General features: G+C 44.5%; 1 protein-coding gene across 2 annotated transcripts in view; it reads right to left on the minus strand.

Moving 5' to 3' along the window:
- The window catches only part of TMEM132D (transmembrane protein 132D), a 639,752-nt gene that overhangs the window by 464,183 nt on the left and 149,005 nt on the right, over positions 1-26,564 (minus strand). Inside the window, exon 2 of one of the 2 annotated variants that reach the window (XM_067701195.1) lies at positions 1,310-2,186. The exons of the other annotated variant lie outside the window; for it this stretch is intronic. Coding sequence (XP_067557296.1) covers positions 1,310-2,186 — 877 coding nt within the window. The remainder of the gene's footprint in view (positions 1-1,309; positions 2,187-26,564) is intronic. 2 annotated transcript variants of the gene reach the window in all.

The following is a 26,564-nucleotide window of genomic DNA, read 5'->3' on the forward strand; positions in this document are numbered from 1 at the left end:
CCGAGAAAACCAAGCACAGAGCTAGCACACCAGCCCGAAGGTCCACGACCAGCTCAATCTAGGTCTGATTTCTGAAAAACAGAAGGGGGAGACCATGAGGCCTCAGACCCACAGATGTGTTTATGTGCCCTAAATCCCTGTGCGTAATCCCCAGATGCGCCTCCAACCCCAGCCAAAGGTTTTACCTTCCAACAACCAGCCAAGTGCAGTCATGAGGTTAATGCTGTCTATTGGTTTCTGTTTCTTCAGTTGAGATTAAAAGGGAATTCCCAGCACTAGGTCACAATCAACAAAACTGAAACGTGCAAAGTATAAGCAGAAGAATGACTCCTTTCTTAAACTCACCCACCCCTTAACAAACACAGAAAGAAAGAAGTTTAAAAAAAAAAAAGAATGGGAGAGGGACAAGAGGGTGATCGCTACTGGATGAACTTTAAAAACCAACATATAGATGTGTGCCACGTCCACGAACACTCCTGTGTTCAGAGGTCACAAACAAATTGGATTAGATGGTGCTTCAGATCAAGTTTCTGGAGTATGCAGCAGTGTCAGGACATACTTAGTGACCGAACAACACTTACACCAAACAGCTGGTATCATCAGACTCATCTGTGTTTAAAACAAACGAACCAAAAAACCGGTATGAAAATCCAATGAAGTCAAGGCAAGTCGCTTCCCTCCCGTACCACACTCCAAAGAGAAAATGCACGCATCCTTTTTCCCAAAGCTCACCGTACTCACTTTCAGTGCCTCGTCTTTGGTATAGTCTTATGGAAGACACTCGACGACTTCTACGGGATAGCCTTCACACTTTTTGCTCTTTTATATTTTGAGCAGTAAGCTCTATTTCCAGAGAGAAACAAAATGGTAACTTTGAGGTTGGTACCATAGAGCGCACTTAGAACTCACACGTTTGGAAGAGATTTTGAGTTGGCGCAGCTGCATCCCCTATCCTTCCCGACAACTGTCGCCATCCCATTTGCAGGCTGATTTCAACTGTGAGCCATTTATCCTAAAACCTGCTGAGACCCGCCTGAGCCAGGGCAAAGGCAGAACGTCAGCCTCCTCCCGGCTTTTCTGGGATGGCCCAGAAAACCTAGGAATAAGAAGGTCTTCACCGCCCAGCTGCCAACCCGGAGAGATCCAGCTGGTCTCTCGATTTGACAGCGAACACGGAGCCTGTAATACCTGGAAGGATGCTTCTACCCCGGACAACGCTAACACATCTCTCCGGATCAAACAGACAGGGTTCCCAGAAGCGCCCTTTGACCTTGGAGATGCTACAGGGAGATACTCCCAATGAACTCACCTCAGTGTGAAGCGGTCCTCAGTGGAGTTTTTGGAGATGGAGACGGGAAACGTCAGCACATCTCCCTGCCTGACCGTCTTTGGCACGTACTGCACGGCCACGTGGTTGTCCAAACGCAGCTCTCTCAGGGGCGGCCGGCTCGGGGTCTGGTAAAGAAAAACACTGCCGATCCTCTGCAAGGGAGGCCCCGACTCATCGATGTCGCCGCGGCCCGTCCGCATCCCTCCGGCTCTCCTGGCACAGTCTCCGTGCTCGTCCCCGGGCTGCAGGGCGTAGTAGAGCTCCACGGGGCTGCCCTCGGGGGGCTCGGGCGACTTCTTCCTCCCGGCCACCACCGTGGGGGGCCCGAACCAGCCGGCCGGGAGCTCCAGCTGCGCCACGCACAGCCCCAGGGCCCCCTGCAGCCGGCAGCTGCCCCTCACCTCCCGGGTCTCCCGGAAGGCGAACACCCGCAGGCAGGGCAGCCTCTGCGCGGGGCCGGCATCGTCCCAGTCCCTGCCCACCACGTGGAAGAGCACGTGCACGCGGGGCCGGCTCAGGGAGACCTTGTCCCGCAGGATGTGCGCTTTCAGCTTCCAGTTCAGGGAAAACGTGCTGGTGAATCCAAACGGGCTGGAGGGCAGCATCAAGTCCTGGGGCACCACCTGCTCGATGGCGAAAGGCCCGTAGCTGGCGTTCAGGACGGGGAACCTCTTGGATCTGTAAACCAGAAAGGACTCCACGCGCGACTGCAGACTGGAGTTTCTCATGACGTCCTGGTTGGCTTCCTTCAGGAAGAAGGACACGTCCGCGTGGTGGATGTGGTAGGTCACTGGGAGGTAGGTGGGCAGCGAGGAGAACCTCTGGATGCTCTCCAGGATGCCTCGGCTTGCCACCACTGTCGGGAGGAATTGGGGTTCAGGGGTTAGAAACTCCAGGGCAAGGGTACCAGTATTTCAGACCTCTTCCCCCCCTTTATAAGGATTGCCTTGTCTTTGCACTAATTATGCAATTCTTTATTCAAAAGGTCTTACTTAAATCAACTCGTCTTATAGGAAATATATTTCTTCAAAAAAATTGATGCCACTGGAGTAGACAACAGGCATCACTGGCCATGCATAGAAGCTAAGTGTGCAGATAAATAAATTTCAAATCATGCCTTTAATTGTCAGCTAGCAGTCCTGGTGCCCTCAGGAGGCGATGGGTTATGCCTAAGACTTGTTCTCTTTTCGTTAAAGGGAGAGATGCTCATGGGAAAGGTCTTAAGAATGTGCTGGCATCCAACAGAGAAGGGCATTCCCGTTAACTCAACCAGATGGACCAAGATTGGACACGAGAATGACTTTCTCAGCATGTGGTTTGAGGCTGTGTCCATATCCTACCCAAGACTATTTTATGTTCCACCAGATACACACGCTGCACGTAAGGACTCACTGACCATCGGGAAATGATAAAAGGATGTTAAGGTGGGCAATCACATATCAGTTGGACATCACATACTTTCCTGGGGGTTAAGCTGAGAGATGGAGAGAAAAGACCCCGGAAGGATAATGCTAGGAGGAAACCTCCAGAAACAGATGAGATGGGCTGACCACGTCATGTCGGGTCCATGTGTCCCTAGAACCCAAGAACCAAGGGAAGCCCATCACTCATCCTTCGTAAAACCTATGTTGACCCCAATGCACAGAAAGCATTCTTTTTTTTTTTCTCTCCTTACTAAGCATATCCCTCCCTCAGGGGGAACATTCCAAAATGTTATTCTTACATTGTGCCTTATATTCTGGAAGAAAAACACAGACACAGAAATTACATAATTCAAGACTCAACAGGCTTTAGAAATGGAAATTATTGGCTCTGGGATCACTGACTTTCTAGGCAAAGCTCCACAAGATATCTGAAGCCCTTCTCATTAGTCGCCCTGTAATTATCACTGGTTCTTTTGCAGTAAAAGCAACGGAAGCCCTGACACTGATCGGGCCAAACTGTTTCAGAGGCTCACGTGAGCACACTTTCCGATGCACGACGCCTACATGAGCCTGGACCCCTCTTGGCTGTTGTCTGTGAACAGAGAAGGAAGCAAAGGACTCAGAGAACAAGGGGTCTTGACTGTGGCTTTGCTGCACAGATCTCGAGAGAGAGCAGGCAAGTCACTGAGCCTCTCTGCCTCTCCTGGACTGCTCTGAAGTAGGAGGGCACCAACCAGAGTATGGAGGCCCCCATCCAGTTCTAACAGTGCAGGACACTCAGCTGTGGTCCATCCTGCTTCTGGACAAGAAGCCAGCTTGACATACACGCATCCCGAGTTGATGGACAGCCCCGAGGGAAGGGCTCCCTCAATTCCATGCCATCACCCAACTCAGGCCAGGCTGAGCGCCCCAGTTCAGCAACGAAGGTGTCTACGGCCCTGACCCATTTGAAACTTCCAGTATCTGAGCAGTTTCGATTCACCCAAGCGGCGATTTCATGATTCAATCTAATACATCAGAAATCCTTTTTCAAACATCAGAATATCATAGACCTCACAAGAGACCTCATTCCTTTATCAGGACTACATTTTTCTTAACGTTCCGGAAATCCCTCAGGATTTATATTTTCAATAAACGTGTATTGTCACATGTGAGTGTTTCGTGAAGCTGAAGCAGAGGCAGTGAGTTTCGTGCGCATGTTCAGGGCTGAAGCTTCCTCCTTCATCCCATCTCTGGGTACCACTCCCCTCCCCCACTGTGCTGGCTACACTCCTGTGACTGCTCAGGCTGCGTCATAAATGTCACTTCTCTGGAATGCCTCCTTTGACTGCATGATTCTGCGTTTCTATGCACCAGCGATGTCCTTCTGTAGATCTCATACTTCCCCATCACAGGACTTCATGCTCTTTCTGTAATTCCCTTCATGCCCCAGTGGGTTATACGCAAGTGAGCAGAGATGACATATGAGCCTTTTCTCTGTTTTATTCATCATCCTTAGAAGAGCACCCGACAAACACTAGCTTCTCAGTAAATATTTGAAAAATGAATCAACAAATGAATTATGCTTCCAATATTATAAAAGCAGATTATATTTTTACACCAGGATTTTATATGCTGTCTCCTCCGCTGCCATCACTCTATAATTAGAATCCTCCATCCTTTTATCCCAGGAAGAGCTCCACGTAATCTTGGTGATAAAAGACCTACATCCATCACACAGTGCCCCCTGATTCTTTTTTTTCTTTTTTAATGTCACTGGAGTACAGTTGACTTACAATGTTGGGTTAGGTTCAGGTGTACTGCCAAGTGTTTCAGTTATACATATACATGTATCCATCCTTTTTCAGATTCTTTTCCCATTTAGGTTATCACAGAATACTGAGTAGAGTTCCCTGTGCTACACAGTAGGTCCTTGTTGGTTATCTGTCTTATATATAGTGTGTGTAGATGTTCATTCCAAGCTCCCAATTTATCCCTCTCCCCACCCCACGTGTCCCCTTTGGTAACCCTAAGCTTGTTTTCGAGATCTGTTTTGGTTTTGTAAATACATTTTTTAAAATGATACAAATGAACTTATTTACAAAACAGAAACAGACTCACAGACGCCCTGATTCCTATAAATGCATCTCGGCACCACTCGGGTTGCCAACACACCAGCCTGTCATTCATTGTAGACACTGCTGAAGCCAAACAGCCAGGTTATAGATAGTCAAACATTAATACCAGACACCAAGGCTCCGTGAACTTTCATGCTGGAACACCTGGCCCCTATTTGAGTACATCAAACTTAACCGTGCAACTAATTACATATTCCAAGGGCAGTGGCTGTGGGTCCTCTGACTTTATTTGGGAAAGCAACCAGGGGGACACCATGGGCACCATTCAAAGGGAAGTCATTTCTAAGCTTCATTCCACGAAGAGCCTATTTGTCTTTTCGCCTGGTAACTGACCTACACGTTTACTGCTTAAAAATGCTCCAAGTTGGGGGCTTCCCCGGTGGCGCAGTGGTTGAGAGTCCGCCTGCCGATGCAGGGGACACGGGTTCGTGCCCCGGTCCGGGAAGATCCCACGTGCCGTGGAGCGGCTGGGCCCGTGAGCCATGGCCGCTGAGCCTGCGCGTCCGGAGCCTGCGCGTCCGGAGCCTGCGCTCCACAACGGGAGAGGCCACAGCAGTGAGAGGCCCGTGTACCGCCAAAAAAAAAAAAAAAAAAAAAAAAAAAAAAATGCTCCAAGTTGACCTAAAGCTAGTGTTATTTCCTTTTTCTGTCTTTTTTTTAAACAAAATTCAAAAAATAATATTCCACCATGCACAGAATAGATTAAGAAGTAAAATTTCACCTCAAATCCCCACGGGGGTGGCTATTATAACCTACGAGCACCAATTCCACATAAAAAAAAGAGCAAGGTATCAAATAAGAAAGAAGTTGCACGTGGTAAATCGCACTTAACCCACTAAGAAAAAAAATGACATTTGATTTTGGTGCTGTGACTTTATATGCTTATTTGAAAGAAAGTGATGTGTTCCCATCGTTAAGCAACGCAGTGACCTCATAGAGATTTTCTATTAATTTACCATTTTGAAAAAATAATTTCCCCTAAATAATACTTTTACGAAACCTGAGAAAGACAGTGATTTGAGCACAGACTTTTAAAATTTCCCCTGAGTGGACTCAAAAGCAGTAACTAAGGGAATATAGTAATGAGTAAAAATCTGCGTCTGTGTTGAATATTCAGTGCAAATTGCACGCCCTGGCCTGGGAGAATTCCTGAGAAGTTACATGGGATACCAATGCCTCATGCAGAAAACACAGCATGGTGAGGGTTGCCAGATACAACACACAGGAAACCCAGTTATGTTTCCATTTCTAATTGACAGAAACGTTGCATGGGGCATGCTTATAATTAAAAACAAGAACAAAATTTGTTGTTTATCTGAAATCCAAATGTTACTGGGCACCCTGAATTGTTGTTGGCTAAATCTAGCATCTCTAAGCATGACATCATAAAAGAAGACAATAGCCTGGTGGAACTACCTTGATATTTCTAAGAGCAAAGGCCACTGTATCCCAGGGATGCCCCGCGCTGGGTAACGTACCTGATGCCGGCTGCTGACAACATCTGTAATCAGCTGGACTGAAAGACTCAGGAGTGAGTCAGACCACACTGTGCAGAAAACCCCAGAATCAGGGCCTCTTGCTAATGTGGAACAGGAGGTACGACACAGCCTCACTGTGGACTGAGTCCAAGCCAAAGCAAAATAACTTACAGGAACCTGGTCCCCAGTGCAGCAGCTGCGCCAAACTGAGAGAAGGGACAGTACCAGGAAAGCCAGTGCATCTCCGTGCTGCTCAGGCTACTGCATCACCGATATGGGAATGCAGGGCCAGCGCCCTTCCAGGTGGACGTTTCATGTGCAGCTCTAACAAGAGCAAGTGGAAACCAAATGGAAAGAAGAGGAACCCACTCCACTGTGTCAGGGAAATTCCAAGGCACTAGAGGCTACCCTCATTCAAGGACAGCTAGAGAGAAGGCAAATACAGACGAAAAACAGAAGGAGAATAAAATGTTTGTTTCATAAATAAAAACTGCACCATCAAAGAAGGGCATTTGAAAGAGCCCTGAAGAGACGGAGGAACAACAAAGCTTTGAAGGGTAGTTACCACAGAATACTGATGTATTTTTTACACAGAATAACCTCTATGCTCTCGCTAATCAAGAAAATCCAGGACCCTTGTTATTTTATAATGAAATAAGACTAAGATGGAAGAAGATATGGCAGTATTAAAAGTAAGGGATTTAAAATGGTCTCAGAAGCAATAAAAAAGATATGAAAAAGGAGAAAATTGAATTTATCCTGTGAAAAAGAGAATTTTTGAAGCTTTCCCTAAAGCTAAATGGAAAAGACAAGAAATGAAAATGATGATCGGTGGCAGGCTGCAGACATGACCCACATTAGATATATATGCAGATAACAGGGCTTCTAAGAAAAAGAGCAGAAAAATGCAAAAGAAGCACCATCAAAAGACAATCGAGAAAGGAAAACAGTCCTGGGGTAAAAATAAATAAATATTTCACTGAATTCCAAGGAAAACTGGAAACACCACCTTTTAGGGATTTCCTAAAGCCATTTCTTAATGTCAAGGATAAATAAATAATTCTATAAGTGCTTATTTAAAAATAAAACAAAAATTCAAAACGAAAAAAATCAAACTGGCCTCAGTTGGATCTACTATACAAAATTAAGTCTTAAAAATTTCCATAAATCTGATGGAGAATGTTCAAATTGAACAATGCCCTAACCTAGAGATTTTCCTGATAATATGTGAGGACAGTAGAAAGATGCAAGGCTACATCCTATCTATCCTTCCTTAAGAAAAAAACCCCAAAACACTGAAGCCTATTATTCAGGCAGCCAGGAGGTGTTTAAAGTGTAATATTCAGGAACAGGAAAGTCATGACATAAACATGAAAACATTTAAGCACCGAATAAATTCAAATACAGTTTTAAATGTAGGCAAAACCAACAAGGTCAAAATAGTTATTGATCAAAGAAAAACCATAATCCAAACATTTTGTTACTTAAAAATCATAAACTTGGTAAAAATGCCAAAAGAAACATGAAAAGAAAAAAAGTAAAAGGGTACTAATTTTGTATATCCATAGAAGTGGCTTTATTTTTGTCTATGGTAACCAAATAAATATATATTTAACTATAATTTTTTACAAGTTTAAAATCAGGCTGTTTGGCTTACAAATTGGGAAGGGAGAGAGAGAAAGAGAGAAAACAGAAACAGCTCATTGAGTGATATATTGAAAATACAGAACACAGATCATCAAGAAAGAAAAATGATAAAAAGCATAAAATATGATGAAAGGAGTAAGAACAAATTTGTTAATTATGACACTAAATATACATGAGTTAAACTCTCCTGTGAAAAGACAAACACTGTCAGGATGACTCAAAAATTATAAGACAATGAGTTTAAACTGTCTGCAAGAGAACTCCTAAATAAAGTGACTGAGAGATTTAAAAAAAAAAAATCTGAGCATAGACATTCCATAGCGGGTAAAAAAAAAATAGCACAACTTTAATATCAGAGGATAAAAAGTAAATTCAAGAGAAAAAATAACCACCTGGGTTAAAGGTCTTAATTTTCATGGAAAGATACAATTCATAATGCATGTATAGTAATAAATACTTTAAGCAAAAATATATCTCCAAAATTAATATAACAAATCTCTTAAAGTTACAAATGAAAAATGGATAGTAACAATCTTTTTGGAAAATATTATATACCTCCTTTCCCAATCTCGACTTATGAAGGATGGAAAAGTAAGTAAGGCTAGGAAGTTATAAATAATATAAATTATGAGGTTGTAATTTCTACAAAGGATACTCTTATTTATACTCTTCATGGACTCTTGCCAAACATCATATACAAAGCCACAAGAAAACCTTTAAAAAAAAAATCACAAAAATAACTTAAATTGTATTCCATGATTCCATGAGCATATGCAATCAAAATATAAATCAATAACAAGAGAAAAACAGAAACACTGCTCCCTGCTTGGAACAAAAAACTACTAAATGGTTCTTGGATAAAGAATAAAAAGAAAGCTTTTAATTACACTGTATTTACAAGATACTGATAGTGACAACAGTGCATATCAAAACACATGTGAAGCAGCCAAGGCTGTAGTCAAAAGCAAATTCATACAACCTCATACATGAATCTCATACAGGGGAAACCCTGGCGCTTCCCTGTTTCCTGTGATCTTGCCGGGTCCCAGGTGAATGTGTCAGAGATAAGAAGGAAAGCGGATGGCGTTACTGAGAGCTGGGACACACTACGCATTCTGTGAGCTTCACTGCGTTCCTGAAAGCCCCAGACTGAGATGAGAAGTATGCCTCTAGGAACTTGGATTAGAGGTTGTTCAAGACACAAAGCCTAATCAAAGTGCCTAACTGGCTCAGCTCACTCCCCTGGTTCCCTCTTACTCCTGGGTACCGGGGCTGCCCTATGCAGAGATGAATAGTCAACTGTCCCACCCGACCCCCGACACATGCTCAGCTGATGACTTGTACTTCGGAATCCACCAGAAAGGAACTCTCTCATCTTCCCTCCAGCAAATCTGACAGCAACTTAGAATTTGCTACCCATCTTTGCCTATGATGATAAGCATCTCCTTTTCCTTCAAAAATCAGTCCTTAAGGTCCAGCAACTTTTCCTTCTCAAGCTTCCACATCATCTACTTCTCCCTGTCAACTGGATAGCTCATCGCAGTATAAAAACCTAGTATACTCAGACTTCAGAAACAAACAAAACTGGCCTTTGACCCTGAATCCTTTTTTCTCTACCACCTCATCTCTCTGCTTCTCTGTATACACATATGCAGGTATAGAGTCACTATTATAAATATGCTTTGTACCTGTTTATATTTATGTCAACGATCGTAGACAGCTCTGTAAACATGCATGCACACACAGACGCACACACAGTGTTGTCTATGGTCACTGTCATGGGCCATATAGTGCCTCCCGCCAAAGATATCCACAACCTAACCCTCACCTGTGAATACATGACCTTCATGGCCTAAGGGACTTTGCCAGTGTGATTAAGTTAAATGTTTTGAGATGGGAGATGAGCCTGGTTTATCCAGTGGGACCAATGTCATCACAAAGGTCTTTATAACAGAATGTCAGGAGGTCAGAGAGGAAGAAGATGCTTCTTTCTGGCTTTGAAGATGGAGGAAGGGGCCATGAACTAGGGCACTGAAGCAGCCTCTAGAAGTTGGAAAGGCAGGGAAACGACTGTCTTCTGGAACCTCCGGAAGGAACGCTGCCTGGGGAATAATTTTAGACTTCTGACCATTGCCTTTCTCTTTTAATGACTGGAAGTGTCATTTACGTTGTTTTGTATTATTTTCCCCCTTTTGTAGATAAGGTAATCGAGAGTCAAAGGGACGGACAACTTGACCAAGGTCACACAACCAGTCAGCACCCAGGGGGGACTGGAGAAGGTAGGTCTAGGGCAACGGTGGCTGGACCTGGCAGGCAGGTACAGACTCGCAAGAGCTGACTCTATGCATCTCCTTCCAGCTCCACATCCAGTAACTTCAGGTGGGTAGATGCCAGTCGCCCATGGTGGGAGTGTTTACACTATGGACACTGGCAAACCCTACAGACCAGGTGTCCATCCTCCCTCCCATCAGAGCCAGTGATTAAACATTGATCCTACTGGTCTGCTGCCTGGGCTTGAACTCGCCACATTCCACTGTGATCCTATCAACTTTTTCTGTTATCATTAAAAAGACTTCCTTGGCTCGCCAAGGACTCCCATGTGAAATTTACATTCTGTAGCTCAACGTTCAGAATCTCTGAGTATATTCACAGCCACCCTCCCTCCCCAGCTTCAGGATCTTGCTATCTGCCGCATCTAACCTACGCTCCAACCAGACTGAGCGGTCATTCATCAAGTGCAACCCTAGGTTCCCTCTTCTGCTGCTCTCACCCTCCGGGTTGTCATGCTCTCTCCCCAAAGCAAACCTCTAACAGGAAAATGGTCATTTGTTCTGGAACACTGCATATGAGGGCCTCCAGATCTACGAAGCCCTCCCCAAACACCCCAGCCAAATGGGGTCTATGTCTATGCAGCATTTTGATTTCTCCTTGGATGTGTCGCAACTTCTGCTTTGTATCGCAGTTAAGGGAGTTCGTTTTCCCCACTAAATTATTTATTTAATGATAACACTTACTTCGTTCTGGACACTGGTCCATACTCTTAGAATGATCAAAGAATGTAATACTCCCAGCACCCCCATGCGTTAGGTGCTTTTTATCATCCTCATATCACAGTGAGGAAACTGAGATCCAGAGAGGTCAAGGGACTTGCCTAAAGTCACACAGCTGGTACATGGCAGAGACAGAATGTCAACCCAACGGCCTGGCTCCTTTAGCACTAAGCAATGTGACCCTCAAGGAGGGATTCAAGGACCCAGCCCTGTTGTGTTCACCTTTCCATATTAAATCATGCTTTTGCCAGAAGGTGGCTTGAGTTTCAATGGCACCATGCTTGATTAATTCCCAGTGGTACACAGAAAAACGTGTTTTTAAAAATTGTAATTAGCCGTGCACCTCTCTTAATAAATACTGGAAAAATATAATTCGTACATCAAGCCCAAGAGTCGCGGTTGTTATAGCTGAGGCTGACACAAGAATAGGTACTTTTTGGTGACTGGTCTACAGAGGCTGCTTGAATTTCAGGTCCAGGGCTTTCAGAACCTGCTCTTGCAGCAAAAGCTGGGAGATGACATGTGTGATGCCCCCAGAACCCAGCACAGAACTGAACACATTTGGGGGGCTTGTCATGTACTCTTTAAGTGAGAAAATGTTAGCTCCGGGGAAAGACACAGGTTGTCCCTTGGGATTTGTGTCAGGAAAGGGACACTTTTTGAAGACCTTGAAAAGAATTGCATCCCTTTTACCCCTTCCCCCCAGAACACTGCGGGGGGGGGGGGGGCGGATAAAAGTATAGGAGAAAGGTCCGTTTACAGAGGTGAACACATTTACTTTATCCACGTGGTTCTTAATTTGCTTCTAAAACGCTGAATTTGTTGATTCCGATATTTCAGAAGGGAATCTGTCTTCCTTTCTCAAGCACATCTTCATACGTTGAATGACTGAGGAAACTGGTATCTGACTGCAGCTTCCCAAAGGAGCCTGACAACTAAAGCACGTAGCCAGCGGCAAATGCAGCAGATTTAAGTGTAGATTTAAGTGTGAGAAGCCCTCTAGCTTCAAGAATAATTTGTTATGAGAAATGTGTTGGGAGGCTGTGGAGTTCTCTTAAAAGATACGTTTCCGTCTTTATTCCTCCTGTCATTCGTGGCACGAATAATTGTGCCAGGAGCTGTCCGAGGTGCCGGAGAGACAGGATTAAACAGAAGGAATGATATCCCTATCCTCGCGAGGCTGACATCCTCGTGAAGAGGGAAGATTTAAAAACACAAGTAAAGAAATAAACTCATGTAATGTAATTTCATGCAGCCGGAAGAGCCATGGAGAAAAATAAACGAGGGTGCACCGATGGAAGCGTGGCCAGTCAAGCAGACCTGTAACCTGAAATAGAGAGGCTGTAAGGAGAGTTATACGTTCCCACATATATTCATCATTTTTAGTCCCTGTCGGCCTTTACATTTCACTAGCTAAATGCAGAAGCCTGGAAATAAAATGGAAATTCAGGCAGTCTCAACCAGGGGCTTTCCACCCCAGGACTACTGAGGATAATGCTCTATTGTAGGAGGCTGTTTAGTGCATTGCTGAATATTTACCAGCATCCTTGACCTCGACTCACTAGATGCCAGTAGAGCTCCCTTGCCCCGTTGTGACAACCATAAATGTCTCTAGACGCTGCCAAATGCCCCTCAGGGTAAAGTTGCCAGATAAACACACAGGGCCTCCGTTTATATTTGAATTTCAGGATGATAACGAATACTTTTCTCAGTGTAAGTGCCAAACATTGCATGGGACATTCGTGGTTTATTTGAAAATCAACTTCAACTGGACATTTTGTATATTTATCTGCTATACCTGGCAACCCTAATTGGGAAGCAAAACCATTCCTATTAGGGAACCATCACTCCAGTTTTACAATTTAGGAAATTGTACGTATATATGCCATGTACGTATGTAGGCAGGCACGCGTGTCAGTCATGGATATATATGTTGAAAGGTCACATCAAATGCTCTGACCGTCCAAGGTAGTGAAGGCATAACCACAGTGACCTTCCGGACAAAGTGAGTGTAGGAGACCCACTTAGATGAGATTCTGTTACCAGGGTCTGAAAATAGAGATAAAATTCATGTCACACTCAACATGGTATCTTTTTCCTCACAGACTTGACACAGAGCTTTTAATACCGCAATGAACAACGCTGCCCAGAGTTCAGTCATAGCTACACTCTCATACAGGGCTCATGTGAAAGCGTAATTATGGTCATATTCCCAGGAGATGAATACCTGGAGATACCTAGTACCTTCTCAATACCTCAGAGAAGCTGCAGTTCCCTTTCTCTCTGCCCCATTCATTGCATGCCTTGGAATCTATTCCTAGACATAAAAAAATAAAGAAATGCTCAGAAAAGTTTATATTGTTAGGATGTTCGGCACAGTGTCAGGCTTAAAGTGAAAAATTAGCAACAAACTAAATATCCAGCAAAAAGTCTACATAACCACGACACACCTATTCAAAAAACACTGACAACACCAAGAGCTGGTGAAGATGTGGAGAAACAGGAACTCTCATTCAGTGCTGGTGGGAATGCAGAATGGTGCAGCCACTTTCAAACACAGTTTGGCGATATCTTATAAACCTAAACATACTTCTTCCATACCATCCAGCAATCACACTCCTTCATATTTACCCAGAGGAGTGGAAAATTTATGACCACACAAGAGCCTGCACAGGAGTGTTTCCAGCAGCTTTATACATAACTGCCAACCTTGGAAGTGACCAAGAGGTCCTTCAACAGATTAATGGATAAACAAATTTATCCATTAGTACATGCAATAGTGAGAAGGAATCACATGTTAGAAGAGGGACAAGAGAGAAGGGGTCCGATTCCCAGGTGACCCCAGTGCCGCCGCATGAGCTTGGAGGTTTACAGGAAGAGAGAATCGATTTCTAGTTTGTTTCAGCCACTGTTATGTTGTAGCTTCTGTTACTCACAGCTGAACCTGATCCTAGTTTTAAGACAGAGTCATATCTTTCTGAACTCTGTGTTCCAGCAATGGGCTCTCCATGTGTGGCCCCGCCCTGGCAACTTCAACATCACCTAAGAATCTGTTAGAGATGCAAATTCTCAGGCCCCACTGCAGACCTACTGATTCAGACACTCTGGTTGGGACTGAGTAATCTTTGCTTGCACAATCCCCAAGGGATTCTGATACACGCTACAGTTCGAGAATCACTGTTCTAGTCAATTTCCATAAAATGCTTCTGCTACGTAATGTGCAAACATGCATGTAATGACTGCAAACATACATAAAAATCCATCTGCAGAAGAATTTTTTGGGGTTGTTCAAATGGAGATCCCTCTTATCCCAGAGAATTTTTTTCCTAAGTAAAAATCGCAAGACTACTTCAAATAATGGGTGTGCAAGAGCTCTGGGCTCTTAGGAAGAAGGGGGGGATGATAAATCCAATGTCATTTTTTTAAGACGTGACCAGCCAGGTATCCTAGACAATCTGACTTAAGAAAGCCTGGTCCCATCTACACCTGGCACGTTTCACTTGCGCTTCTGCATACAAATAATGCCGTAGCTACTCTGATGCTCTTACCTGGTAACTGTGACTGAGAGGGAGGTGGGTGAGTTCCGGCCATAATTTTTGAGGTTGCAAGGAATCGAACACAGAGGAAAAAATTAAAAAGCCCTCCTGCTGTCACTGGGTGCTTCTCACCCTCTGGCCGTCATCGGAATCACTCGAAGGGCTTGCCATGCTGGGGCTTCACTGCAAAGCTTCTGATTCAGGAGGTCTGGGGTGGGACCCAAGAATTTGCGTTCCAACAAGTGATACTGATGCAGCTGGTCCAGGGGCCCCACTTTGAGAACTACATACTTCCTGCATCCTAGGCCTGGAAACTCACCTGGGAACTGTCCATATGGGTGGACAAAAAAGATACCTTGAGATGCCCTGGAAGGCCATGTACAAAGTCCTGCCTGACAAGGCTGTGGCCTCTGTCACCGGCTGTGGCATTCCCCCCACCCCGGTCCACGTCCCTCCATGCACACTGCCCTTCATGCCCTTTCTCAAATGCACTAAGCTAACTCCTGCCTCAGGGCCTTTGCATTGTCCCCTTTGCTACTCCTTTTACGTGGCTAAGTCTTTCTCCTCGTGCAGGTCTCAGCATTAGAAGCACCTCCAAGTGGCCTAAAGTCGCCCTACCTGGTCACTGCCTCATGCCCTGCTTAGTTGCTTCCCATCTTAAATGGTCTTTTCTATTTGTTTTCTTGATTAAACCTGAAGACCGCTCCTTCTTTGTTGGGTCCTTGGAGCAGAGATCTGACTCGACGTGTTCACGTCTATGGGTTCAGGACGGAGAACAATACCAGAGAACAGAAGGACACTAAGTAAATGTATGAATGAAAGAAAAAACAAATGGATAAATGAAAGGATGCTGGGCAAACAACTCGAAGCCAACCTCTCTGACTCAGGGTCAGCAGCTCATCACCCCCAGACCTGCCCTTGAGATGGTCGTCGCTGCTGAACCTTCCTGAAAGCCCGATGAGATAAACACTAGTGAGGAAGATGCCACCTGAATACAGAGCACCGATTTCATTTCTCATATCTGACCTCATGACAACACCTAAGCACCCCCGACGGCCGGATACACATGCTCGGTATGTAGGGAGAGTTCTTCATTAAGTTGCTTATATTAAAACTGGCAGGGCTTCCCTGATGGCGCAGTGGTTGAGAGTCCGCCTGCCGATGCAGGGGACAAGGGTTCGTGCCCCGGTCCGGGAAGATCCCACATGCCACAGAGCGGCTGGGCCCGTGAGCCATGGCCGCTGAGCCTGCGCGTCCGGAGCCTGTGCTCCGCGGCGGGAGAGGCTGCAGCAATGAGAGGCCCGCGTACCGCAAAAAAAAAAAAAAAAATCATAAAAATAAATAAATAAATAAAATAAGCTACAAGGATATATTTTACACACGGGGAATATGGCCAATATTTTATAATTATAGAGCATAACCTTTAAGAATTGTGAATCACTATATGGTACACCTGTACCTTATATATTATTGTACATCAACTATACTTCAATTTTTAAAAAGTGGAGGAGTGAGGCAGAAGTGGAGGTCAGGATGATGGGACAGGAAAGGCTCAACCCACCATCACAGATGCTGAAGAAGGCGGCAGTGAGCCAGGAGCCCAGGAATGCAGGCGGCTTCTAGAAGCTGGAAAAACCAAGGAAACAGATTCTCCCTGAAAACTTCCAGAAGGGAACGTAGCCCCAATGACACCTTGCTTTTAGCTCAGTGAGACCCGTGTCGGGCCTCACAAATTTGTGTTATTTCAAGCCACTAAGCGTGTGGTGATTTGTTACAGAAGCACTAGAAGACTAACACAGCTGCCAATGATGAATTAACAGGGGGACCAATCCACATGGTCATAGCATCTGTTTTTCAGGGACATTCAGCAACCGGAGCTACAAATGGAGCAGGTAAACACTTAGGTGGAATTCTGCTAGGTCTGCAACTAACATGCAAGACATCTTTGCATTAATTAGAAACGTGTCCCTCTTTCCAGGCCAATGGTCTCATGGCAGCCAGCACAGCTCACAGAGTGCAACACAGACTGGCCTTTAGCTCCACGAGTCCTCTAGCACGGGAACGCTTGTGCAGTGCACAACCTGAACAACCACACACGGCAGCCCGGAGAAGGGATCATGCGGCGCGCCTTCATCACAGAAAGCTACTTCTCTCCGTGCAGAAGAAGAAACTTAATCTGCATTCTAGAGAAGAGGGGCACTTGGTTTCTTATGTGCTATGCAGGGGACACGAGTTTGAGCCCTGCTCCGGGAAGATCTCACATGCCGCGGAGCAACTATGCCCGTGCACCATAACTACTGAGCCCATGTGCCACAACTACTGAAGCCCACACACCCAGAGCCCGTGCTCCACAACGAGAAGCCACCACAATGAGAAGCCCGCGCACCGCAACGAAGAGTAGCCCCCACTCGTCGCAACTAAGGAAAGCCCGCGTGCAGCAACGAAGACCCAACGCAGCCAAAATAAATTTAAAAAGAAAAAAAAACAAGTGTCTCTGCACATAAATGGGTCAGGTTGCATATGCCCAAGTGTTTGGTTACGTGTTGCTTGCTTGTTTGTCTGTTTTTTTGAAAGCTGTCAGAAAATCCAAATCTAAGCAACTTAAGTAAGCAATTTCTTTTACCGTAAAATCTAAAGGCCCCAGAGGCATCAAAAGTCAGAGTCCAGGTACACTAGCACCACCATCTCTTCTATCTGTCTCCTCCAAAATGAGTGGACCTATTTTCAGGGTGGCTCACTGACGCTAGCAACCCCTATAGCAGCTCCTGGCTTATCTTCTCCCAGGGTCCAACCCAGTGAAAATAGTAGCTTCTCTTCCTTAAACAGTTTAAAATCCCAGGTCTGTCGATCATTGGCCCAATGTGGGTCATGTGCTCGTGACTCAGCCAAACACAGTGCTCAGGGAAATGGAATAGGCTACTTGGCCAGGCCTGGGCCACATTTCCACCCTGACACAGGCGGAGTCATCCCCACATGTGTCCCTAGACTGAGGCGCTGGGGCAGGGGTACAGGAGGTTCCCCAGAGGATGTCAAGGAGCTAATAAAAACATCAGTGTCTGCTACATCATGTTGCTGTGAACAGTTAAAGTTTTATTCCCAGTTGAAGTACCTAAAACTGAAACAGGCCTGTTGTCCTTATTTTATCCACTCTGACATTCACACTTTTGCACTTCGGTTTCTCTGAAATCAGTTTACTTATAAAGGTCCTTTTTACAGGAAAAGTGAGGAAGAGAAGGAAGAGAGAGAAAGTAATATCTTTTGCGAAGCATCAGGCACTTTTTATTTCTGATATTGTTGGGCGCTCCTGTAGTACGAGAGTAAGGAGTTTATTATCCCCATTGAGCAGTTAGGAAAATTAAGGCTGAGAGAACTGAAGATGTTCAGCCCACTGAGTTTGAAAGTGCCCGAGCCTGGATTTGAAGGAGGCTGTCTGATTCCCGAATGTGAGCTCTTTACCTCTAATATGCCCAGTTTCACAGCAAAATGGGGATTGATTTATGATCAAAGTACTAGTTGGGGTATTAGAAAGAAGTAATTTCCTTTCTACTCATCTCTGAGGATAAATATAAGTTAGAGAAACCACCACACCCCAACACACACAAATTGTGAATTTATTTTCCTCCTAATTTATGTCCTTTTAGTAAGACGAGGAATAAACAGCCAATAATTAACTCATTTTCTACCACGATTTTAAGAAAAAAAAATTAGAACATGAAAATCAGGCAGTGAAGGGAAAGTTAAGAAAACAGGCTCTAGGTCAGGTGGCCCGGGCTTCCGTCCAGTATAACCATTTGCTAGCTTTCTGTCTTGCTCGCTGTGTAACTTCGGGAAATCATTTAATCATTTAATTAAATTACATTTAATCATTTAAGAAACTTTTTTTTAATTATTTTATTTATTTATTTTTGGCTGCATTGGGTCTTTGTTGCTGCACTCAGTCTTTCTCTAGTTGCGGCGAGAGGGGGCTACTCTTCATTGTGGTGTGCGGGCTTCTCACTGTGGTGGCTTCTCTTGTTGCAGAGCATGGGCTCTAGGTGCACGGGCTTCAGTAGTTGTGGCGCAGGAACTTAGTTGCTCCGTGGCATGTGGGATCTTCCCTGACCAGGACTAGAACCCGTGTCCCCTGCATTGGCAGGTGGATTCTTAACCACTGTGCCACCATTAAAGCCCCATTTAAGAAACTCTTATCCTCAGTTTCTTTATCCCTAAAATGGGGATAATAACAGCAGGTGCCTCATACAGTTGTTAAGAAAACTCCATGAGTTATTTCACGTAAGTGCTCAATACACATGAGTTAGTATATTATAAATATGACTGTTTTCAGAAATGGTAATCTGGCCATTCTGTTGAAAACCCACCAGAAGCCACCGACATATTTAAGACATAGCCTAAAAAAATAGAGAGGTGAAAATTTGTTAGATCCAGCTCAGTTCCATAATAGAAAAATGTATTTCCTTGAATGGAAACGATGCTTGAGTCTGAAAACAAAACGAGAGGCATACCATGATTTACAACACAATTACAAAATATTTTTCAGTAGTTCTCTCTCGAAAGGTCGGAATCCAGATGAATGACAGACACAGGGAAAATCTTAATGGTTTATTTATTTATTTATAAATTTATTTATCTTTGGCTACGTTGCGTCTTCGTTGCTGCGCACGGGTTTTCTCTAGTTGTGGCGAGCAGGGGCTACTCTTCATTGCAGTGCGCGGGCTTCTCATTGCGGTGGCTTCTCTTGTTGCGGAGCACGGGCTCTAGGCACACGGGCTTCAGTAGTCGTGGCTCGTGGGCTCTAGAGCACAGGCTCAGTAGTTGTGGCGCACGGGCTTAACTGCTCCGCAGCATGTGGGATCTTCCCAGACCAGGGCTCAAGCCTGGGGCCCCTGCATTGGCAGGCGGATTCCTAACCACTGCGCCACCAGGGAAGCCCAACGGTTTATTTTTACCATCAGATATTTCTTCATATAGGACACGTTTCTGTGAGCCTCAAGAAATATACTGTGTTTCCCATAAGGGAAAAAGTGCTTTTTAAAGCACCGAGTTCTATAAACATCGGGTAGCTGAGATGCTCTGAAAATGACTCCGTGAAGTTATTTACTCTACCAGAAAGTGCTTATTTGAGAGCCCTGGGTCCTTCTGTGAAGTATGTGCCTAAAACACTACTCACCATCATTTCAAACTTTTGATCAAACGTTATGCCTCTCGGTGACAAGTTTATTTCACGCTGACAGAGGAAATACCTCGTTCTAAACGTATGTCAGTATTTTTTAAACACGGCTTTGGAGACTGACTTGCACGTTTGTTTACTGCCTTCTTCAAAGCTATTTAATGGCTGGAATTTGCCAATCAAATTTTATAACCAGTGGTCTAAACCCATTATTCCCCCCCACCGACACACACACACACACACACACACACACACACACACAAGTGTCAAGTGGGCCATTAAGGAAACACAATCAAGAATACAGTAAGTGCTCTAATAGGACTAGATTTTGGAGTCATCCTCAGTGTGGAATGGACCCATGTAAGATGTGTGATACACCATGAGTTAAAGACAATGCTTTTGTAAAACGTTGCACATGTGAGTGATGTCAGGCCAACCTCAACAATTTTCTAACTTAAAGTGTTGACATGACTCTGTGATGGTCCTGGTAACTGAGATGTGTAAAGAACAGAACCACACCTAGGACTGTCCTACTCGCTGAAGAATCCAATCACAAGAGAGCTACATCCGCATAGAGCTTTGCGTGGAATCTGACAGGAAACAAAAGGAGGGCAGGATGCCCTGATGCTGTCATGTGACAGGAAAAAACAAATCTCACTCCATATGGGATCTGTTTCCTTTACTTTAACCTTTGTATGCTATTGATTTTGCTACAAGAATGTTGCTTATAGCCTGAAACATACAGGAGAACCCATTCTCAAGGCTCTGACCTTTAAGAGTATAACAATTTTCCACTCATACAGAGAGAAAAAGTTACAGAACAGAGAATAATATTTGCCTTGGAGATTCACCTGAACATGGTGACCTGACCTACATGCACAGCTGCAAGAACAAAGGATTCCAGCACTAAGAAGTTTGCAACAAACAACCATGCCCCTCCCTCACGTGGCTTTTAAAAATGCATTGCTGAAACCCTTTAGGGAGCTCAGGGTTTGGAAGCACGAGCCACCCGTCTCCTTGCTTGGCTCTGCAATAAACCCTTCTCTGCTCCTGACTCCAACCTTGCTGTTTGCTTCACTGTGCATTGGGCGCACACACTTGCATTTGCTAACAGTCACCTTCTCTTGATGCCCAGAAATAATCCATGTCACTGTGTTTCTAAGAACAAGAACCTAATTAGGGTCCTGCCCAGAGAGGAGAGGGCCATTCTAGTGGGTCCTTGAACCTTACTGTTGGAATCTAGCTGGGAGGGGGCGCTCCATGGCCAGTGGGTACTCTGCTGATTCTTCCAGATGAATCTCCTAATCCCTCCCCAGTTGGTCACTGAGAACTGGGTCCCGGGTTTGTCAGCTGGGATGCTTCAGTGACAGATGACTATACAGGATGGGAGTGAGATGTGCAGAACCTCAGACCCATCGTGCATCCTGCACGTATAGACCCTCAGAATAAAGTCCTGATGGTGACACGGATGTGAACAACCATCATAAATGCATCCCATGAGAGGGTGCATTAGTGAGAACCTCTCACCAGGAGGGTCTTCCAACTGGGCTTTCCAGTGGGCCATGCTTCTTATGCAGAACGTATAAACTATGTCACAAACCTGGGTCCCAGGAAATCTAATTTTCTTAATTTGTCTATTAACACAATTTCATTGCCTTTGTAGATCCTCATTCTACCGCGTGGTGTAAACTGAATTCCAGTCCATCTGTAATTTCCCAATGTTGTGTCCAATTTCCCTTGTGTGTTCAGGTGGTAAATTCCCAAGAACCCAGATGACTAATCATCTATTTTGATCCCAGGCTGCTTTTCATATGTTGACGAACCTGATTGATTTCTCCCTCTCCCATATCAATAAGCCATTAGTTTCCTAATTCCTCCCTTCCAGGAAGAAATGATGGGGTCCCTGAAGAGCAGGCTGCAGCTGAAAACACACCATTGGCTCGAGAATCCATCCAGACCAGGCAGAGCGCACCACTGGCTCATGGCTTCGCATTCGGTGAAAACTGAAATGCCACATGCTCGTTATTCTTCCTCCAGCTGGTGCCACACCCACCTGAGACTGGACCCCACCCCCCACCTACAGGCACCTGTCCCATTAGTGACAAACTCCGTGTATTAGTTTGTTTTCTGCAAAAGGCCTTTCCATGTCTCCTTCACCACCAGAATATCAGACTGTAACAAGGTAACATCCTGAGTATCTCAGGGGTGATTTAAGCAATGTGTGGTCCTCCATTCTTTAATCTGGATGCCCCAACGCTCCTGACACAGCTTCCCCGAGCAGGGAACATTCCAACAGAGACCCAAATGACGCTCGGAAGTGGCCACACAAATGCTGCCGGAGATGCTTTCCAGGCTGGGGAGACAGCAAGTGCAAAGGCCCTGAGGCAGGAGCAGCCCCACCCAGCTCCTCAAAGGCACATTAAAAAAGTTAGGGTGTCTGGATGGAGATGCTGGAGGTACAGAGAGAGGAGGATGAGGTCAGACACAGCCATGGGCCAGACCGGGCAAGTACTATGAAGACGCTGAGCTTTATTCCATGACTGACTAAAGCCCTTGAAGTACCTGAAGCCAAACTAAAGCGATGGAATCTATGACCGAAAGGGTCTCTTGCTGGGCAGGCAGCTGGGTTAGGAAGCAACAGCAGCAACAAACCCCAGTGGTTCAGTGTGGATGGCGGAGGTGATAAGATGTCATTAAATATGCCTAATTCAGCAACTTCGGGGAGAAGGTCTGGGGATCCTTCCTTAGCTGAATACATTTGCCCAAAGAACGGGAGCTCCATTCCCATCTCCAACCCTCACTATCAGCGTCCCTGACGCTTAACAACAGGGCAGAGTCATAGCAGGATTCTCAGTCCTGGCAGCAGGTCTGGCCAGTTTAAAGGGATACAGATGAACTTAAAAAACAGAAACAGACTCCCAGACTTACAGAAAGAACTTATGGTTACCAGGCCGGAAGGGTGGGGGGAAAGGGACAGACTGGGAGTTTGGGATTGACATGTACACGCTGCTATATATAAAATAGATAACCAACGGGGACCTACTGTAGAGCACAGGGAACTCTGCTCAGTCCTCTGTAATAACCTAAATGGGAGAAGAATTTGAAAAAGAACAGATACGTGTATATGTATAACTGAATCACTGCTGTACACCTGAAACTAACACAACATTGTTAACCAACTATGCTCTGATATAAAATCAAACTTAAAAAAAATAATAAAATATATGGGAGGAAAAAAATAAAGACATACTAACACCCACTCCCACGTGCACACTGATTTCTTTGTACGGATGTAGCCCAAACATAGAATTTTTCAGTATTTCCAGGTGACCCTGAAGTGCAGCTGAGATGAGCAGCCCACGACCAGATGGTCTCCGAGGTTCCCTTTTCGATCTCTTAGGACAACAATGGGATTGTCCCCATTTTAGCGACTCAAAGACCAAGACTGAAAACAAAACAAAGCAGAACAAAACAACAGGGATATGTATGTCCAGGTCAGAGACAGAGCGAGAGGGTCGGCTGCAACCCTGTGGGTCTTTCACTATCCCTCCACGCCACCCATGGTTTATATCACTAAGATCTGGTTACTCAGCACAAGCTGTCTAAAGTGACCTGTAATCAAATTAAATGAACAACTCAAACGTGGAATGCTAAGTGTGGAAGGACTGATAGGTATCACTGGAAGAAATTTTGAAACTTCAACCTTAAAAGCCTGACATATTTTTTGAACTGATGGGGGGGAGAAAAAAGAGCGAGGAGACCCCTATTAGCATTGCAGACAGCTAACCCTGCCCTGGTTTATGCAATCTTCTTACTCTCCCTCCCCCATCCTTTTCAATCAGGAAATTATATTCTTTTTTGATCATAGGCTATATCCAGCTTGTCAGCATTTCTCTACCAGGACCATTATGCTGCCTCTATTTCTGCATCTCTTTTGTAGAGCATGTTTAAAAAGTTTTTTTGAAAGAATGGGTACGAAACCAGAAGGACGGCGGCCCGTTGAGAGCACTGTCAGGGCTGGGGGCGGGTGGACAGAGGTCTCCTAGGAGTCCCCTACTTCATTCCATCATAAAAGAAGAATACAGACGCAGAAAGTAAAGAATGCAATATGACATGATGCCTGGGGAATCTATCAGTCCAGAAGCTTTGCTAAAACCAGAACGGAAATAAAATATGCCCTGTTTTCTTTAGAGCGTTATCAAAGACATTCACATCTAATATTTTTTCTTGTTTCTCAATTCATTTGCCAACAAGTTTTGTTTCTGAGTGAGCACAGCTCAGAGTTTACTCTTTAATAGGAGTAATTATAATTCATGTGCAGTCCACTCAGTTTTGCCCAGAAATTCTTTCTCTCCAGCAATCAGCTGGGAGAACTCTGGAAGGTGGACAGCATACAGCAAGGGGCAGTCATGACTGGGGAAACTTAGCAGGACCAGCATAGCCTGTGAGACTCGATCCTCGTAAGCATATCAGATGCCTGGGAGGCAATGGCACTTTTGACTTGGGAGTAAATTCTGTTTCCCTGAGTTCGGTTCTGGCCCCTTGGAAAGGAAAAGAGCCAGTTTCAAATCCCCTTTTTAAAAATCTACTTATTAGAACTAGAAGAAGACCTAAATAGACATTTCTCCAAGGAAGATATACAGATGGCTAATAGGCACAAGAAAAGATGCTCAACACTGTTAATTATTAGAGAAATGCAAATTAAAACTACAATGAGGTACCATCTCACGCTGGTCAGAATGGACATCATTAAAAAGTCTACAAAATGATGAATGTTGGAGAGGGTGTGGAGAGAAGGGAACCCTCCTGCACTGTTGGTGGGAATGTAAACTGGTGCAGCCACTGTAGAGAACAGAATGAAGGTTTCTCAAAAAAACTAAAAATGGAGTTGCCATATGATGCAGTAATCCCACTTCTGGGCACATATCCAGAAAAAACTAATTCAAAAAGATACACGCATGCCTACATTCGTAGCAGCACTATTTATAATAGCTAAGAAACAACCTAAGTGTCCATCAACAGATGAATGGATAAAGAAGATGTGGTACATATATACAATGGAATACTACTCAGCCATAAAAAAACAAAATAATGCCATTTGCAGCAACATGGATAGACCCAGAGATGATCATACTAAGTGAAGTAAATCAGAGAAAGACAAATACCATATGATATCACTCATATGTGCAATCTTAAAAAATCATCCAAACGAACTTATTCACAAAACAGAAATAGACTCAGACGTAGAAAACAAACATGGTTACCAAAGGGCAAACTGGGTAACCGAGGGATAAATTAGACTCACAGACACAGAAAACAAACATGGTTACCAAAGGGCAAACTGGGTAGCTGAGGGATGAATTAGGAGTTTGGGATTAATATAAACACACTATTATATATAAAATAGATAACCAACAAGGACCACTATATAGAACGGGGAACTCTACTCAATATCTTGTAATAACCCATAATGGAAAGGAATCTGAAAAAGAATATATATATATATATCTGAATCATTTCTCTGTACACCTGAAAATAACACAATACTGTAAATCAATTATACTTCAATAAAAAGTTATTTGTTTTGAAAAAATTCTACTTATTAAATCCCAAGGTTGCCTTCACCTGGCAAAGGGGCAACTGCAGTTGTGAAGAGTTATATAGTGGGCACTGGTTCTATACTATTCCAAGAGGAAACTGTCATTTCCCCAAACTCATGCTGAGGAGGAAGCCCAGGTGGACGGTGGCAGAATGTCACCCTCACAGGTCTTTCTGTTACTTCTTTTTTTAAAACTCTCCCCACTGCCCACAGCAGATGCTGTAACCTGGGCTGAATCTGGCTCCAGAGACTGTTTTACTTGATTCTGCATGGTGTTACTGAAATTCACATTTAGCTCTTAAAGCCAATATTGATAAAACAGAAGATTTCAAATAAAAATTCTGATTTTACATTTTTCTTTAAAACACTGCATGATGTGAGAAATCTGTGAATCCCTCACCATACGGTAACAAGCCACAGAGCTGTGCCCTTTAGATGGGGCATGAGTTCACTACTTGGCCACAGTCCACACCCAGCCCTTATGCCTCACTTATGTCACATACTTACCCCGACGGGCATTTGAGTTTTTAATCTCTAGGCTGTAAGATCATTCACAAACCCCCCAGATGTTTAAAATGATCATTCTGGCTACTACAGGGAGACTAGGTAGGGTTGAGGGAGGAAGGATGAAGAAGGACCCAATGGAGGATGTGGCAGTAATCCAGGTGAGAGAGGATGGTGGCTTGGGCCAGGGTGGCAGCAGTGCTGGTGATGAGAAGTGGCCATGATATGGATATGGTTTAAGGCAGATGCTCTGTTGACGGATTAGACACAGCAAGATGGACACACAGTGCACTTAGCCTAGCCAATCGTGCCAATTTCACCTCCCATCCCATTCTCCCCAGTTATCTTCCCCCATCGCAAAGCACAATGGAAGAATCAGAAGACAGAAGTGGAGCAGCTGGCCATCCAATGTCAGAGATGATGACTCCAACAGCTTGCCACTGAGAACATCAGTCATTCATGACAAAACAAGAACAGTACTGGCCAGCACGGGGAGACCCAATGCCAGCTCCCCTTGAAGAATAAAAAGTCATGATACTTAATTACCCTTAATTAGGTACCATGCTTGTTCTATGCATGCCGCCCTTGTATTTGGACCTAATGAAAATGTAAGATGTTATGGATAAAGAGAATATATTTACAAAAGCCACAAATGATGTCCAAAAAAACCCTTCACCTATTGTTTTAGGGTGTTTCAGCCACTTGAAATGAG

Source organism: Pseudorca crassidens, chromosome 12 (assembly GCF_039906515.1).
Source record: "Pseudorca crassidens isolate mPseCra1 chromosome 12, mPseCra1.hap1, whole genome shotgun sequence".
Taxonomy (NCBI): Eukaryota; Metazoa; Chordata; class Mammalia; order Artiodactyla; family Delphinidae; genus Pseudorca; species Pseudorca crassidens.